The sequence below is a fragment of the Pholis gunnellus genome (assembly GCF_910591455.1).
Source record: "Pholis gunnellus genome assembly, chromosome: 16".
Taxonomy (NCBI): domain Eukaryota; kingdom Metazoa; phylum Chordata; class Actinopteri; order Perciformes; family Pholidae; genus Pholis; species Pholis gunnellus.
The window spans coordinates 11,452,567-11,471,283 of NC_136543.1; the positions used below are offsets into that span (position 1 = coordinate 11,452,567).

Genomic DNA, 18,717 nt, shown 5'->3' on the forward strand with positions numbered 1-18,717 from the left:
TCACCGCTACGCGTCACACAGGCAGTATACCATTACAGCGGTTGCCAGACTAATCTGGTAAACAGCGATTACCTATATAGGGCTGGTTTTGTATTGAACCAGTAACCGACTGAAACAGCACATTCATTGTGTGGCCTAGTGAATGGTGATGAAGAATACACATTGTGGCCAGAAGTCTTAACCAAAGGTGCAACTTCAGGCCACCTACTGTGTCGGCCCCTTGAATTGACCAAATGCCAGTGTGTCCTTCCCCCCTCAACTTTGTTTTTCAGTATTTACATACAGTATGAACACTGCTCTGGCTCCCTGTATAGATTGCTTCTTTTTCATTTGTTCTCTGTCAACTCACCGGCTCAGATCGGCTCTGTGTCTGCGAGGTCACCAGTTTGCCGGCACCACAGCAACTTCTGAACTGGACTTGAATGATTTCTTCAACAATGGTGACGGGGTTGCTATTAGTGATGCACAACAATTATTTGAATACAGTGAATCAGGGAGGAAAGAACGACAACTACAAGTAAAAATAGTTTACTTAAAGAGGCCCATAAGTCAATTACAGTGAATCAAACTATAGTCTGCAGCTGAATCCAGCCTGAAAACATATCAGACAACACTTTGGGTTATTGATGAAGGATTGTGCGACGAATAGAAAAGAAAGCGATCTGCTGGCTGTCATCAAAATAAGTGTCGAAAGCAAAGAGAGACACTTGTAGGACAAAAGGACAGACCCAGTCAAGGCTTATATTTAGGTCAGGTCATTTAATCAAATTAAACTTTGTGTTGACATTTTCATCATTAAGCCTCGGTATTCTCCTGAATGAAAAAGTAATACAAAAGCAACAATTACACACACATATCTCTCTCTATTTCTTTCTCACACTCTCTCTCTCTCTCTCTCTCTCTCTCTCTCACATACACACACACACACACACACACACACACACACACACACACACACACACACACACACACACACAAAGTCTTAGTCCTAAATTGCAGCATCCAAATGTTGACAATTTGGATGAAGACAAAACAAGCAATGGAACAACTAGTTGACGGAAAAGTGATTGAAAGACTGCAAAGCCCCAACGTTTTAGGATTTGGGACCTTTCAGTGTTATTTTGGATGATTTTAACAGCAGAAACACAGAAGGCATCCTGACATTTAAAGGTAAGAGAGTAAAAGGTGTCAGCTGTAAACCGTGTAAATAAAATGTTAACATTTTCACTTATTTTTGAATCAATAAATGAGTTGTAACTTTCAGAAACAAACGGAACTTCCCCTCATCATCACCGTATATAACAGTGAGTGACGACCGACTCTTTGCTCCTGGAAGACCGTCCGATGTTTCAGAGACGAGCGGATACCCAGTGAAAAGAAAACAAAGCTTCACGCACAATTACAAAATGTTAACAACAATAAAAGTCACAAAGGAGTGTTGAATGTAGAAATCGTGGAGTGAGGCCTTGGTTTGTTCTTTCACACATGAGTGCTTTTGTACCCTTCAAAATAAAATAAAATAAGAAACGTCACATAAAACAAGACACGAACTTGATGGGAGTAGAGGTAAAAAAAAGTCATCATAGACCTCAGATGAGACTTTCCAATATTTAGCACTCCAAATAATCTCACTCCTAAATTTTCACTCCATCTTCTCATTTGGCAAGAAGCCCTTCGAACATCATCTCAATCTTCAAAATAAAAAAACAAACTCTGTCAGCACATCTCTCGCTTCACACTGGCGTACTTTACACTTACAACCCTGTCTCTTCCTACTCTACCACCCACATATGTATTACAACCCCGCTGTCTGACCCTTCCGCTTTCACCCTGATCTGAGCTTTTCACTTAGTCCCGTCATAGCTCGTCATGGTCGACGGCTTCGTCTGCTTTAAGTCTGAACTCGGCCTCGGTGATCTTTCCGTCTCCATCGCGGTCCTGGTTGGAGAACATGTTGTCAATGATGCGATAAGGATCGAAGCCGGGAGCCAGGCGACCTTTACCCTCGTTCACCTGCTGCATGATGTAGTCAGTAAACTGTGGAAACAGAGGAGGGGCGCAAGAGGGTCAATTAAGAATTAATGGACTGTAGCCAACAGGAAAAACTGTCTACGGTGTTACAGATATTATGGCAGGTTATCACATACCTCAGAGGGCTCCACCTGCTCGTTCTTGTCTTTGTCCATCTCGGTAAAGAGGTCGGTTGACACATCGTCGTTCCAGATGAACATGTAGCCTTCAGGAAGTCCTTCCTCCATCTCTACCAGCTCGATGTCAAACACCAGCACAGCGCTCCCTGGAACCTCGTCAGCTGCGCAAACACACAAACAGAATGAGCTGGAGGTGAAGTGGTAGAGCTCAGACTCACAAATGTGTTTGAGGAGAGGAGACGTGAGTTCAAGTCACCAGCAAGAGAAACTTTTCCTTTAACTATCTGTATTATAAATATTAAACTGTTACCTCCACTAGAGAGGTTAGGGTTTATGTATTCTCCGTTTAACTGCTCGTGTGGTTGTGTGTGACTTACCGACTCCTCTCTCCCCATAGCCCAGGTGAGGAGGAATAACGAGGTGCCTTTTCTCTCCCACACACATGGCCATCAGTCCGTCCTCCATCCCTGGGACGACCTGGTTGGCTCCCAGGACGATGTTGTATGTCTTTCCATAATTATATCTGAAACAAATTGAGTTCAAATGAAACAGAGACACACAAAATATCTGTGTTTGTCGTCATTATTCTGAAGCAAGCACACAAATCATGTTACTTCTGTTGAAGAAAAAGCGTACGTGACCTCATATAGTTTGTTATTTGGAACCCAGCATACCTGGTTTCATAAATACTAACTGCTCCCAGAGCAGCCACTGTGAGAGGTGTTCAATAGAGTCATGCCAGGAAACATTGAGACGAAATACAGAACATTTCCCAGAAAAGTAATCGCAAATATCATTTGACCTCCCAAAAATGTCAGCCTGACCCAGACAAGAGGAGGAGGGCATGACATGATGAGAGGACCAGATGTGTTTTGTTTTTTGTGTTGTTCTATTATTTCATTTCATTTTGTTTATTTATCCAAATCAGTTCCCGTTAGATGTATCGTCAGGACTCTAGGTAGTAATCTTCTAGTTTACATCAATAAATTGGATCACAAGCCCCGAAGGGACATGAAGGGGGGAAAAAATAGAAAAACTTGAAAATAACCAAACAGACAAATAAATGTAATTTTGCGAAATCGCGAGAAACGTTTTCTTTAAAAGGTCCCTATGACAGCTGCAGTAGCTTGGGAAATAGCCATATGGGGCACTGAATTTGAAGGACTTTCAACACTGAAATGATGCAAATCTTTTCTTGAACTACGTCTTTCCAAGTTTCTCAGTTTTCCAAGAAGTTTTGCTTTCCAGCAGGCCCCAAAGTGTCTCACAGACGTTTACTCACAAGTGTCTCACAGACGTTTACTCACGTGGAGTCGATGGACGAGCCGTCCATCAGAGACGCGTTGTAGTGGTATTTGACAAAGTCTCCCTTCTTGGTTTGCTTCTCACACTCTCCTGGCTTGTGAGTGACGGTGACCTCAGCGTTGTCTGTCGGGTTGTGGAAGTCGATGATGTGAACGTCAAACACCAGTACAGCCGAACCAGGGATCTTAGAGCCTGAGAGAAACACGGTAATGGAGAAAGTTAAAGAATACAATGTTAAAGCTGCAGACAAAAGGAACTACATCAGAATCAGCTTCTCTGCATTTGGAAATGTGACCCTTATTTATTGCAATACAACTCTAAACTAGAAAAGAACAAACTCGCTCTTTGTGAATTCATCTTTGAGGTGCCACAACACGCAGCTAAAACAAGGACAGCAAAACTGAACAACATAAACATTTGACAACTATGTTCAGATACACACATATATATATATATATAAAGTATTTATGCATCCAACTACAGTAATAAAGTAGTGCAACAGTGCAAAGGAGGCTGGAATAAATATGTCTTTTTCCAAGACAGCTTCTTATACAATGGAGCCGTATATGAAACATATGGTTACTGGACTTGTATAAACATTCTTTAGACCACAGACGTGCTGGCACACATAGTTCTGCTGATCTGAAAATACGTCACTCAGACGTGCATTTAAGGGGGCTTTTCTTTTCTACATTTAATCCTGTAATAAATACTTAAAAGGACAGAAAGCTTCAGAAACTTTTGATTTCTCTCAAGGAAATACATTCATTTCCACCACAATGAGCATTCCCAACACAACGTATTAGTATGTATTTCCACTTTGTTGTAAAATTACACACACACACACTATTCACAAATGAACTCTGTGTGACCGAACGCACTCTGGTGGCACAGGTGTATCTGGTTGACCCCGAGGGGTCAACTCTTGTCTAAATAGGGACCTATGATCTGCATGCCTATTTTCTGCATTACACACACACACACACCTGTGCCCTCTTCTCCGTAGCCGAGATGTGGGGGGATGGTGACGGTGCGTCTCTCTCCGACACAGACTCCAATCAGACCCTCGTCCATGCCGGCGATCACGTAGCCTTTACCCACATAGGTGTCATAGGTACGATTACGAGAGTAGCTGTGGAACAGAAAATACATTATTATTGTCCCACTGCAACATGGAGAAAGAAATCACAGTCAATCTGGGAACTATATGTACGGTTTGTTTTTGTCTCATAGTATAAAGTGAGATGTCACGAAGAACACATCTGAAGAACACATGACTACCTAAAACACGTGACTATAGGAGTCCTATAAAAATCCTCAAAACCACTGTGCTTGAGTTGCCACCAGCAGTTTGTTTTGGAGGATGCGATCTCCCTATTTGCCATTAAAATAACTGACACACCATTTGATTAATCGATTCATTAAAATGATGGATTCAACAAATACGTGCAAAAAGGTGAAATTGTAGTTTTGCTGCATACTGCAGATAAACTTTGATACGATCTAACACCTCTCTGCCTGAGGAGCGAGGGGCCAGGCCCCAAATAGCGTGACGGAAGCGTCTTGTGGTTTGAGCATCTGGCTGACTCTTATACAGAGAAGTCTTCGAGGCGCATTATAAATCAACACTGAACTAGCATATAGGGAACATGTGAAAGAGGAAGTCCTATCTCGAGGTGTTATTTGTATTTTATGCGAATTGTCTATTCCTCCCTAAGCAGGCTAAGACGGTCTCGCGTGTAGATTTTTGGGGGGTGCGTTCGTTACCTAGGTCAGAGGTTAATAAACAAGCCGTCTTCCAGCGCTTCACTTGCACTGGGAGGGGGTATCGGTTACGCAGCTAGGCTAGCACTTAAGTGATATTCTTATACAGTGCCTGAACTAATCATCTGTTGTAAGAAGCAGCAGACTTGCAAAACAAAGCACAGGATGCAGCTGTCTCTAATGCAAACAGGAAGTTCGACACCAGAGGTTTCTAAGTTTCAGTTCACTTCTCAAAGCATCTTCAGTGCCCAGAGAGATGCTGCCTCACTGAGACCACTTGAGGAACAACAGACATTCATTTCTACTTACAATAAAATCTACGATGAATACTAAACACTGACACACACCTGGAATCAAAAAATGTTCCATCGAGGAGGCTGCCATTGTAGTGGTAGCGTACAAAGTCTCCAGCGACGGACTTCCTCGTGCAGGACTCAGGTATCATCTGATTGGTCACTGTGACCCCATCTCTGGGGTTGTGGAGGTCCAGGAGAATGACATCAAACACCAGAGACGCTTGTCCTGGGATGTCGCTTCCTAGAGGGAGAAGAAGAAAGGGTTGAGGAACTACAGAAGCCTTGAACATGTAAGTAGTGAGTGGAGATAAAGCTATTTATTAAAACTGTTATTAACAAGGTCAAGTATGAATGTAGGTACAAATAGTGAAAACGTGATGTCAACATGACAGTAAAGAAATCTTTATTTATATAGTTCATTTTTGTATTGTTAATTTTAAAATAATCTGGCATGAATCAAAAATCAGTTAAATAAATCCCTCATACTGGATTTTATATTTTGCTTCTTTATTGTTATTGTTATATGGTTAATTGAAAATGTTAAGAAAATACATTTTATAATATTGCTAGTAAAAGCAATTAATAGAAAAATTGTCTCTTGTAAGTAAAATGCAAATAAAAAGTTGCAGTTTTGCAAAGAAATGGATCAGGGTTTGGCATTCTCCATCCCTGAGGAGACTGAGAGAGAACAAGATGAGATGTGTTCACACACATGTGTGATGTACCGCCACCTTGTGCTACAAATGTGCAACTACAGCACCTGTTGCTTTCCACAGTAAATATCAATCTCTTGTTATTCTCAAAGATCCCTCAACCGGATTGTCGTCTAGACTCAAGGAAACAAATGATAATGAAGGCATTGTTATCACTCACCGTCTCCATTCTCTCCGTATCCAAGTGACGGCGGCATAGTGATGATGCGTCTCTCTCCAACACACATTCCCAGAAGGCCCTGATCCATACCGGCAATCAGCCACCCAATCCCAACGTACGTGTCATAGGTACGCATACGGGTGTGGCTGCAGCGAAGGGTGAGGAGAGAGGTTACACATATATATATATATATGTGTGTGTGTGTGTGTGTGTGTGTGTGTGTGTGTGTGTGTGGGTGCATGTGTGTGTGTGAATGAGGGGCTATTACACAGAACAAACCTGGAATCAAAGAGTGTGCCGTCCAGCAGGGTGCCATTGTAGTGGTAGCGGATGTAGTCGGACACCTCCACCTTTCTGGAGCAGTTGGAGGGCGTGTGGTACGTTTTGATCTGGACGCCGTCCTCCGGGTTCCACACGTCGAGCAGCAGGACGTCAAAATGGAGGATAGAATCTGCAGGGATGATGTCACCTGAGGAGAGAAGAAGAGAAAAGAGCGAGTCAGTAGACGGTACTTTCTGGTCTGACTCTGGTGTATTGATCACTCTCACACTCGATCTTGGCACAATGACCTGAGGTCTGTGTCAAGATAAATCCTTATTAGTGCCTTCCTCTCTCCGTGAACCTGGCAGTGATAAACGAGAGTACTGCTTCGGAGTTGACGTGGCTGGGAAGTCGTTTATTAGACTGCTGCATTACAAATACACATTTACATCAACGTTTTTTTCTAATCAGGATTTGTTTGTGTTGATCAATGAAGTTTGATGGTTTTATCGAATCAAATGTGCTGAATTGCTGCTTTTCCTTGTCGTACACAGTTAACTGAATACCTTTGGGTTTCGGACTGTTGGTTGGACAAAACCAGACTTGACGACTTCAGCTTGGGTTAAAAAAATTGTGATATGCTATTTTCACTGTTTTCTGATGTTTTATGGTTTTACAGAATTTATTAGTCAAAAAAGTAATCTGTGACCCTAGTAATAAGTGGGTAGTAATACAAAGTAACTCCCCTTAATGTCATTAAAGCCCCTAGATTTCCAGAAATGGGACATGTCTGTGGTTTCCTCAGTGCTGCAGCCTTGTCCTGAACAGCAACGACTGATCAGTCTGTCCACTCACCAACATGTCAAACATGAGCACGACTCCCTGTCTTTTGGGCCTTTAATAGCTCAACAAGCATACAGGAGACATAAGACATGGTGAAGAAGGTGACGCTTAGTGGGTGGGAGTGGGGGGAGGTGGAGGAGGCGTGCAAGGAATGTGTGGGGCGGCAGTCTTTCAATCTTTACTACTACTAAGCTGGCAGGCCTTTTTTTCCAGTTTAAATCTCTGTCCACCTCCTCCAAATTCTCACCTCTCTATCTTCTCCTCTCTCTCTAACCTTCTCTCTGATACAGACTTGTTTTTACCTGTCCACACATGCCGCCCCCCCCCCCCCCCCCCCCGCTCTAATCTCTATCCCATGATCTAACTATTCCATGCACACACACACACTAAGTGACGCAACGGTCTCTACATGTTTTACTCTCATCACTACGATCACATGCAAAAATATCAACATTTTGTGACACAAACACTCTCTGGTGCTCACTGGCCCGGATCCATTCATGTACATATACAGATCTAGATTTGGAAAGTTTATCTTCCATCTGCTAATGCTCTGGCATCTGCAGTGTAGTTACTAACAGCTGAAAATCTTGATCCAGAGCATCTTCCTCTGATCTGCTTCCTGGTTTGTGACGTCCCTCTGACATCATTAAACATGGACGCTTGGGAGCAGCCCACTTCCTCTCTGCTTCGACTGACTCTAGTACATCACAATACGGTACTTTCTGCAAAGACTGTAATTTTTTGTCCCTTATGCTCCTGCCAATGTCCCACCAAATTCTCTCATTGTTACCGTGAGCAGTGCCAGCAGTGTGCTCACTCATCTGTGTATTTATAATAACATGTTATATTCTGTCCTGCCTGATTCAGAACAATCAGCCAGGACAGGGATGTGCTAATATGACAGGAAGTTTAAAACACACACCGTATCCCTGTTTGCCATATGCGAGGTGAGGTGGGATCTTGACCAGGCTTCTCTCGTTGACACACATCCCCACCAGAGCTTTGTCCATCCCTGCGATCAGCTTCTTCTGGCCAACAAACACGTTGTAGGTGCTGCCACGGTCGTAACTGGAACACATACACATAAGCACGTTATTTTATATACATTCATTCGGTGCCTCAAAACTTCTAAACTAATTTGTTGTGGGAAAACAATTTGGGAGGGACAATTAAATCTTCCATCTTGCTTTGACAACTCATTCAGAAAAGAAGTCAGAAGAGTTCAGATTCATCCAAAGAGACTCAAAAGTGAGTATTAAAGTGTCTCGTATTATACTTCTATTTATACATACTGTCATTTTGTGCCTGGACTTAAGTTATTTTGGATGTGAGATGAAAATGTTACCATCTTTACAAGCTTTGATGTACAGAGATAAAACACACATGGCCCGATTTAAATGTGTAAAATGTACTTTACTTAGGAGTATATGTGAGCACAGGGCCCCTCTACAAGACAAGGCCACAACGTTAGCTAATACTGGAGAGGCTGCATACTTTAGTACTTCAAATGTGCAAATTAATGAAAAAACAAGTGGATCTGAGGCTTTTGGGGCCCTCAGGGGTCAAGGGGACCTGCGTTGAAAGCAGACTGCTTTGCATGTTACACTGTTACTACAGTTGATAATATAGGAGGTTCCCAAAGTGGCGTGCAGGCACTTTCAGAGGTCCTGGAAGCAGGCAGAGCATTAGGTGTAAGGACTTGCTCCTCAGGTTTCAATGAATCCAGTGTGATGAAGCAGGATCATATATCTATATATATAGCAGCAAAACTCTCCATCTGATCAAACAGGGGCCTTTAGTGTAATCCCTGTGGATATTAAAAGGTTTTGGGGCCCTTGGATTAAGCATGCATGGATTCAGAGTTCAGTCAGCCTGGCTGCCTGCGTGGCTAACGAGGGCGAACCACTCGACGCGCACTTTTACGCAGCGCGCACGCTAATTCCCACCGTGCACCCGGGTCTGCTCTGCACAGAGAGACTAAAAGTGGGAATAAATTCCTGCCTCGCGCGATACTCACCTTGAGTCGAACTTCTTGCCGTCCGGAAACATGCCATTGTAGTGGTACCTGACATAATCCCCTACTTTTACTGCGCGCACACACTGCTCTGGCACGAAAGTTTTCTCAATGAAGATGTCGTCTAACGGTACCGGAGGAGCGTTGCAGGCGGCGAACGCCACCAGAACCGACAAATACAGCATCCCCTGCACGCACTGGGTCATTTTCACTGCCGACAAAACTCTCAGACGATGGAGATAACTGTGACTACGGCCTGTGTGCTGCCTCCCTGATCCACGGTGGTTTCCTCTACTCTGGACTTGGATAGAAGTCCTGCCCCCGGTCCCAGAGTAGGAATGATCACGTGTCAAGCTAGACAAAACGGTATCACTTCCGGTTGAACTTTAAAGACGCAACGTCGAGTGGATACCTTAATATCGCGAATTGTTCATGAAGCACAAGTACAAATGGCTACAAACTATATAAACAGATGCCCTTTGTGAGACACAAACAAATGCGGGCAAAGCTTTGACAGCCAAACGTGCTCTTATTTTGAAATTGAACTTTATATTTCCTGTCACGTCCTGCGTCTTTCTAGCTGCACGGACGTCCTCTGGGGTTGAATGGGATAGTTTTGGGCACCACGTATTGCTCCTGCGCAGTGCAGCTTCTGATATGTGTCAACGTGGTAACGTAGGGGTCTCCACACATCTGCAAACACCCCCCCCCCCCCCCCCCTTCTGTGTCCATTTAAATCACAATGATACGCACACATCCAAAGATGAATACGCAGGTCTGAATTGCAGTCAAATTAGCAGAACACATAACGTTTGTCCTTAGATGATGCTCTGCATGGATCCTGACTGTTGTGTTGGTGGGGTGCAGGCCTGTTGAGGGAGGAAGACCAGACAGGAATGTCTGTACGTGGCAGTGGGAGGGACACATCACGCTCACCATTGCAGGGGTTTAATTAGTGACGGAGTTTAAAGAGGTTTAAGGAGCAGAGTTTTATTGAATAATATGTTCTTGGTCAGTCCTGAAGTTTAAAGAAATGGCTAAATGACCTTGTCCCTTATCTATAAAGTACAGGATTTTCTCCCTCACTTATGAAGTTAAAGTATAAAAGCTCTTTTCTCTGTCAGGTCCTTACTTGTCCTGTAAAAGGACAGAACAAGCGCAGTGATTTACTCGTGTGAGTTAGTGGGAGGAGCAGCTCCAGCAGCCCCCACCCGCTGGAGCGGCCGTTCAAGCCTTTTGCGCCCGGGGGTGGGGAGGCTTTGTCCGGATACGTCGTGGAACTTGAGGCGGTCCTAGAGACCCACGTTCCCACTCCGGGATCACCCCCAGTCCACCATTAACCACACTTAAAAATGGCACCGTCCGCTTCTTCCCAACTCTTCTCGGCGCTTGTACTCGCATTTTTCATCTCTGAGGTGAACTCCCAGTATGAGAAATACAGCTTCAGGAGTTTCCCCAGGCACGAGCTGATGCCCCTGGAGTCCGCTTACAAGTACGCACTGGACCAGTACACCGGAGAGAAGTGGAAGGAGACGGTGGAGTACATAGAGGTGTCTCTGCGGCTGTACCGGCTGCTGCGGGACAGCGAGGCCTTCTGCAACCTCAACTGCAGCTCCGTGAGGCTGGAAGACGAGCAGAAGTTTGCGGAGTTTCCAGAGCTGCGGGCGTTCGGTAACGTTATGAAGAGGGCGCAGTGCCTGAAGCGCTGCAAACAGGGGCTGCCCGCGTTCAGGCAGGCCATGCCCAGCCGGGACACCATCGTTGAATTTGAGGAGAGAGAGCCGTACAAATACCTGCAGTACGCGTACTTCAAAGTAAGTAACGTTACATATGCGTTTAATATGTGGGGTCATGAGGAGGGTCGAGGGGTTCCACACATTGGACCTGTGCGGTTTTACGTGTTTGTTTACCTTGTTATGATACTCAGTATAAGGTGATGGTTTTCAATGCAGCCGCACTTTCTTTCTCAACGTCACTGACGGTGTTTTCTCGCGTCTTTGCTTTCTGACGTCACCTACGTGCCACGGATGCACAGGTCTGTTAGCGTTAAGTTCTGTTCCGCACGCGGGGAGGTCCTGGACTTTTTACCTGAGAGTGCTTGAGTTTTCTAGTCCTTCCTATTAAGAAGTAAAAAAACACAGTTATAAAGAAACAAAAAAACAAAACATTTATCTTGTCATCCGCTCTACAAGGGAACTATTTTCGATTTAGGACCAAGTTATGAATCACAGTTTATTTAGAGTCAAATATTGGAAAAACCACTTGGCCTAAATTTAGGCTTATGTTGCCATGGAAACAGAGGTGTGACAAATTAAGAGGAACCACTGAATACCTCAATTGTTTTGACTTGACCTGATAATTGACAAAACCAACATTCATTTAAGGTGATCGAAAATATTGTCCTCCATTCCGTTATTCTGGAATTATTTATTGGCGATTTATGAGCTATCGAGTCCCTGCAACCACTCCACGTTGAACCACAGTGTAGTGTTTGCGTTGCATTTATTTTATTTCCTCAACTAATAGCTGTTGTGTATCTGTGTGTTATTTCTCCCAGTCCGACAACCTGGCCAAGGCGGTGTCTGCTGCACACACCTTCCTGCTGAAACACCCAAACGATGAGATGATGCAGAGGAACATGGCTTACTACAAGAGTCTGCCTGGAGCCGACGAACACCTCAAAGACCTGGAGACCAAATCCTATGAGGTGCACATAAACACACAGAATCAGAACGAGGAGTAAACATGGAAAGGCTGCGTGCATGCAAGAGTCACACCCATACCCACGGCTTTGTTAATCCATATAAATATACACAACACATTCTATTATTGGCTGTGTGGGTGTGCTGATGGAGTAGCAGCCTGTGGTGAACATGGCCAAGCTGGCCACATCATGGGGAGAGTCATTCATAGACATCAGTGCTTCACAAAATAGGGTCTGGGGACCTTCAGTGGTCCTCGACAGGGCTGTAGTGGCCCCAGCAGGAATGCGTTAAGAGGAGGTTCTGCAATGTCGCCCACAATACGCAAGAAAGAATAGGAACGCAGCAGAAATACGCTAACCACTGCAACCGCAGCACCGCGATCCAGAAACTATCTGATGCAGGTCTTGACACGAGAGATATTACGGCCGTAAGTTGCCACAAGTGTGAAACCTTTCTGCCTGAAAAAAGGTCTGTTCTCAACACAAGCTTAAGAGATTCAACATGTTGTTCTACGATGCAAAATACAGTCAGTAACTTCCCCTCTAGGGACTTTTGAAGCTTTTAAGTGTGCTAAACAAGTGGCTCTATGTGACTGTAAGACATCATTACGCCGACTAGTCCACCTTTAGCTCCGCGGTGGTGACGTGAAGTTATGCGACCGTGGTGGAGTTCATTTATAGCCTGACGTTAGTTTTTACTTCTGTCACTTGCATGCATGCTTTAAAAATCACAAGAGTGCTTTTAAGAGTCTATTCCCAACTTCCATCTTTTTGCGTCCCAGTGCATCTTTTCGGGACAACGTGGACATCCACAGCAAAATGGTGATTGTGTGGCGCGTCTCTGAGATTCACAAGCATCTATAGAGGACCTACTTCGAATACCACAGCGCCATTATCAAAGAAGAAATGCTACAACCGTAAAGCCTAAAGAAATCTAATTTAAGACATTTCTAGGATCCGTGGTAACCCTTTTAAAAGAGATGGGAGGAGTAGTCTTGTAGCCGACAACATCCCCGCAAAGACTTCTATCAGGCACAAACCAACAAATATAAATGGCAATGGCAGCTACAACGTTGTTACAACACGTTTCACAACACAAACACTTCATTAAGTACAATTTAGAGATGCACCGATACTGTTATCGGTCCGATACTGACTCAAAATGCTGGATCTACTATTGGTGAAAATGAGCTCGTAGAGGCATAAAGTTCATAGGATGAGTCTTTAAAAAATGCGTATCTGGAGATAAGACACCAGGTAATAAAAGTGCCATGTAATTCGTTTGTTGTTTTTTTTCTTCTCATATTCATGTTTAAGCATTGCAGCAATTGCTCCTGTTATAGGTCACAATAACAACACAGATCAATACCATTGATTTGAATAAGAAAGAGACTTGTAACCTTGTGGAATGCTTCAGTAATGCAATCATGTCCAGATTAAACAATATCACCTTTGTGTGTGTGTGTGTGTGTGTGTGTGTATGTGTTATTGCAGACCCTGTTTGTGCGCGCAGTGCGGGCGTACAATGGAGAAAACTTCCGTACTTCGGTGTCAGACATGGAGCTGTCTCTGCGGGATTTCTTCAAGGTCTACGACGAGTGTCTGGCTGCGTCCGAGGGGCCCAGGGACGTCAAAGACTTCAAGGACTTCTACCCCTCCATAGCCGGTCAGTTCATGTGTGTTCATGTTGTGTTCTCACTCTGTTCCTCCTGCCCTGTCCATCTATACCTGCTCTTCTCTTTTGTTAAAAATCCAAACCTTTTGCACCTGTCTTCTTTTTGTCATTTAATGAACCCTTTTTTTCAACACTTTCTTGTAATGCCTAAGTTGAATCATATATTATTTTGAACCTTTCCTCCTCAGATCACTACATAGAGGTCCTTGACAGGAAAGTGAGTTGTGAAAGTGACCTGACACCTGTCGTAGGAGGTTTCGTGGTTGATAATTTTGTGGCCACCATGTACCACTACCTGCAGTTTGCCTATTACAAATGTGAGTAGCGTGTTGTTTCCAAACGTCTACTGTGTTATTATGACTGAATTCCCTGGATTTAGTTCTGTAATCGTGTTTTCAGTGAATGACCTGAAGAACGCCGTACCGTGTGCAGCCAGCTACGTGCTCTTTGACCCCAGCGATGAAGTTATGAAGAATAACTTGGCCTATTACGAGTTCCACAAAAGCCGGTGGGAGCTGACGGAGGAGGACTTCCTCCCCAGATCAGTGAGACATATTAATGACTACAAATCTTAGGCACCCAGTTCCTATTCGATATGAATATACAAACAAGATACAACATTGTAATTGGTGCGCTTTGTGGGTTGCTGGTAGGCATATTTAGTTGCCTTTGGACAGAGCCATGCTAGCGGTTTCCCGTTGTTTCCAGTCTTTATGCTAAGCTAAGCTAACTGGCTTAGCACGGTCAGACTTTTGAGTGGTATCAGTCTTCCCATCTACAGTAACTCATGGCAGGAAAGCAAATAAATGTACTGCTTTTAGTTCAAATAGGTTCAAAAGGTAACCATAGGAGTCTTTTAGTCGGTTAGGTGAGAAGATTGACACCCCTCTCATGTCTGTGTACAGTAAATGTAAAGCCACCACACGCCAGCAGCCTGTTAGCTTAACTAAAGTACTTGAAACAAGAGAGAAACAGCTGACCCGGCTCTGTCTGAGGGTGACAAAATTTGCCTCTAAAGCACACTAATTAAAACTTTGTATTCTGTTTGTTTATGTTGTGGTGTTACCTGAGGTTGTGTGTGCACATTTCTTTGCCATGTGCAGAGACTTTGTGACAGAACCAAGGGGGCTGTTTGTTTGTGTCCAGTCTTTGTGCTAAGCTAAGCTAACCGCCTGCTTTATATTTAATCGACATATATTATAGTGATATCAATCTACGAATGTAACTCAGTAGTAAAGCAAAACATCATATTTCATTTAAGGTTCTCTGGACTAACTACATGTCAAACTGATTCAGCACGTGCACGCTGCCTTCTTTCTCTGTTTTGTGTCTTTGGTTCACTCTGACACACATTTTACCCGCTGTGCTCCTGTGTGTGTGTGTGTGTGTGTGCGTGTGTGTGTGTGTGTGTGTGTGTGTGTGTGTGTGTGTGTATGCGCTACAGGAGGCACTGCGGTACTACAATCAGACCACAATGCAGCTACAGATGTTGGAGTTCTCCAGACAGCGCCTGGTGAACGACGACGAGGTGAGTGCTTGTAACACAGATTTTTGGTGTCTTAGTGCATCGCAGGATGCTTTTAGACAGGGAGATATCTTTTAATTGAACAATTTACCCTTAAACTAGACCTGCATGATTCCCTTGTTATCAGTCGGTGTTTGGATCAGGCTCTGTCCTTGTGTCACTTATGGAAAAACCCTGGATTCTTCAGTCTGATCACATGACACCCTGCAGTACAATGTAGGCTCAGTGTTTATCAAGCTGCTATGCGGCAGACGGCCATCAGGTGGCAGCAAGACACTGGCATTTCTTTAAAATTCTTACACTGCAGCACAAGCACACCCGGTATAAACCAGGACTACATGCTGTATGTGGCGAACACCTGTCAGTTCTTGGCTGTCATCTCTTTAGTAATGCCAGGTGAGAAATCACAGATAGAACTGTGAGTCAGACATTTAATGCTTATGCACTTCAAACAGACCCTCCTGAGTTGTCTCTAATTTTTTTCTTTTACGTGTGTGTGTCCGCAGGGGGAGGTGGTGGAGTTTATAGATGAGTTCCTGGATGGGGATGAATTTCCCAAATTGGAAATGCCGCCGAAACAATGAAACACACACAACAAAACCACTCCAACAACCTCCCCCCCCCCCCCAACCCCCACACACACACACACACAGTTTGTATTTATTGGGTTTAGCAAGAGGCTCTGATTAGTCACTGTGTTTTTACCTGCAGAACCACATCCTGAACGTTTTTTTAACTTCCTATTTTGTGCACTAAACATCCAGTTCAGTGGTATGAACACATCGCACAGTGACAATGATGTTAATAAAAGATAGAAATATTTTTACTTGCTGTTTTATGGGTCCGTTCCTCCACTGTGAATCATGTATGTTGTCGGTTACAATGAAATGATAATAAAAGTCGACAAACATGTCTTTCAAGTAAACGCTGTTGTCGTAATACCACAGTTGGGGATGTGATCGGTTGTGAGTAACACCTATTTAGTTTAGGACTGCAACTATATCTGCCAGTAAGTCACTAATATGCTTAATTGTTTGGTAAATAGCTAAATATGCTCGTCACAATATCCTAAAACCTAAATTCATGTCTTCAGGTTTTTTCCTGTCCAACCATAAAATGATCAACTTACTATCGCACGAAACAAAAGCAGCAAATCATCACAACTGAGAAGCTGGAACCAGGGAATGATTTAATATTTGTGCTTGAAAAATGACTTAAATGATGAATTAATTGATCAATCGAATAATACTCTGTTTCAGTCCATTGATATTTGACTGGAGCCCTAATACAGCAGGATGTTTGCGAGGGTCCTTCAGACGAGACCCGGGCTGTGCTGAGCAGAGAGACATCCAGAGAAAACACCGAGTTGTTTAATAATGTTTGAACATTGAGTCTCTGTGCAGTTTGTCACACGATGATGTAAAAAACCCCACAGGGGAACATTCTCGCTGTGTTACTGTTAGCTTCTCTCTGACTCTGCGTTCTCATTTCTCTCCTGTCTGTATTTACTCGTCTCTTTTAATCCCGCTTCTTCTCCTTCCCAATTCTTTCCTTTCATCTGCCCTCTTTTTCTTTAAACATTCATCTTCATTCTTTTTAAACATTTTTGGGAATCATCACAAAGAAATGGGGGGGGGGGGTAACGGCTGTTAGAAGGGGCTTAGGTAACGGTTAACATAAAAGGCTGATTGTCGGGAGTCAAGGCCGCAGGTCAAAGTCACACCGTAATATTAAAAGTCGATCACTTTCACAAACGTATACAGTGAATGGTAAACAATGGACCATTCAATTAGAGAGACCACAGCATTAAAACAATAAAAGTAGATATTAAGAGTTAATACCACATGTTTAGGAGTTTATTGTGACACAAATACAGTACACATTTCTTCCATCACACACATCACGCTGTTTGAGATGAAGAAGAAATATTAGCATCATGTGAATGAGAGTCAACGATGTCGAAAAGAGTCCTTTGCTTTCTTTGTGATTCCTTCTGATTTGCACATAACTCAGGTGGTCCCAAACCCAAATATAGTCTCCGTATTATATATAAGTCTGGATGATTACGATCAGTGTTCATGGTTCATGTGGCAAACCTGGTGTGTGACCAGACATTCCTCGATAATCTACAATTCATTGAGTACAGCACTTGTGTTCAAACAGCTTTATTTGGTGAAGTAAAGGGCATTTTGACCGAAGTAGAGATGAGCTGTGAAGGACATGAAGAGGTAATGTCAACTGTGCTCGACTGTCTTGGTGAAGAAACACAAGTCAAACGTATTTCCCCACACACCAGTATATGCTTCACTATGACCAGCAAATTATTATTACAGTTAAAGATTCATATTTACAGAAACATGCCACATCAACACGTTAGTGTCAATTCATTTTCAGACACCACAATACTGAAATCAAAGAGATTGCTGAAATAATTTGTTTCCCTTAACCCGTCCAAATCCAACAAAAATGTATTTCATAACTAAATATGTTACTAAATAACACCATCAAAAATATATATTTTTAGAAATCAGCTGAGAACACTGGATGTGAGGAAAGATTAAATGATCATCACATCATAAAGCTCCATCACCCACTTTTGACATTAATTAGAAGTGAAGCGCTTTCTATTTAAGTTATTGCCATACTTTGTAATTCTTTTTGTAGTCTTTTTTACATCACCAGAATTAAAAACTCTAATATGTAAGTTTAAACTATCTTATGGCTATTTGAATTTATTTACAATTGCTCCTTTTTTTTATCAGGTTTTCTATTTTAACATTTGACCTTTGTTCTCAAGTATTTGGCACAGTACACAAACAAATATCACCAAATCATGCAGAGCTACAGTACACTGTAAAATCCTTATTTTTTAGAACAAGGACTGTACAATAAACTAAATCTACAAAGTTATACCTAAAACTAAATGTACACATATTGCAAATTGTCGGAATTCCTAAGTACAGAATAGCGTTAAATTAACAAATCCTCCCCGGTCCAGTTCAGATAACACTCTTAAACTTCTCATGTTGTATTTCATCAGGACAAACATAAAAGAACACAAATAAGGAAGTATAATCCATTGATGTACTAAAAATATTTAGCATTACATTTAGCATTATGTAGCTAAATGTAACAAGATCATGATTTAAATTTTAGGGCATGTGGTCCAGCCCTGATTTTAACCCAAAGTTATAGGCTTCAACTCCACATAATACTCAAAAATCTAACTACATTTTTCACTGAACACCCTAAGCCGTCAGCATATGTTAAACTATTACTAATCCTTTAAAGATGCGGTAGGCAA

General features: G+C 42.9%; 2 protein-coding genes across 2 annotated transcripts; one reads left to right on the plus strand and one right to left on the minus strand.

Moving 5' to 3' along the window:
• Positions 1-548: 548 nt before the first annotated feature.
• On the minus strand, positions 549-9,715 carry fkbp9 (FKBP prolyl isomerase 9; the record flags this gene model as incomplete). The annotated part of the gene is made up of 10 exons (XM_079175501.1): positions 549-2,037; positions 2,148-2,311; positions 2,528-2,673; positions 3,458-3,647; positions 4,442-4,587; positions 5,567-5,756; positions 6,389-6,534; positions 6,668-6,857; positions 8,418-8,563; positions 9,513-9,715. 10 exons carry the CDS (start codon positions 9,713-9,715, stop codon positions 1,858-1,860), a joined length of 1,701 nt encoding a protein of 566 aa, XP_079031627.1. The 3' UTR covers positions 549-1,857.
• A 1,037-nt stretch (positions 9,716-10,752) lies between these two features.
• On the plus strand, positions 10,753-16,284 carry crtap (cartilage associated protein). Its single transcript, XM_079175605.1, has 7 exons — positions 10,753-11,323; positions 12,067-12,216; positions 13,708-13,879; positions 14,077-14,205; positions 14,288-14,433; positions 15,333-15,416; positions 15,920-16,284. The coding sequence occupies exons 1-7, from the start codon at positions 10,862-10,864 to the stop codon at positions 15,995-15,997; spliced, it is 1,221 nt and encodes a 406-aa protein (XP_079031731.1). The 5' UTR covers positions 10,753-10,861; the 3' UTR covers positions 15,998-16,284.
• The last annotated feature ends 2,433 nt before the right edge of the window (positions 16,285-18,717 follow it).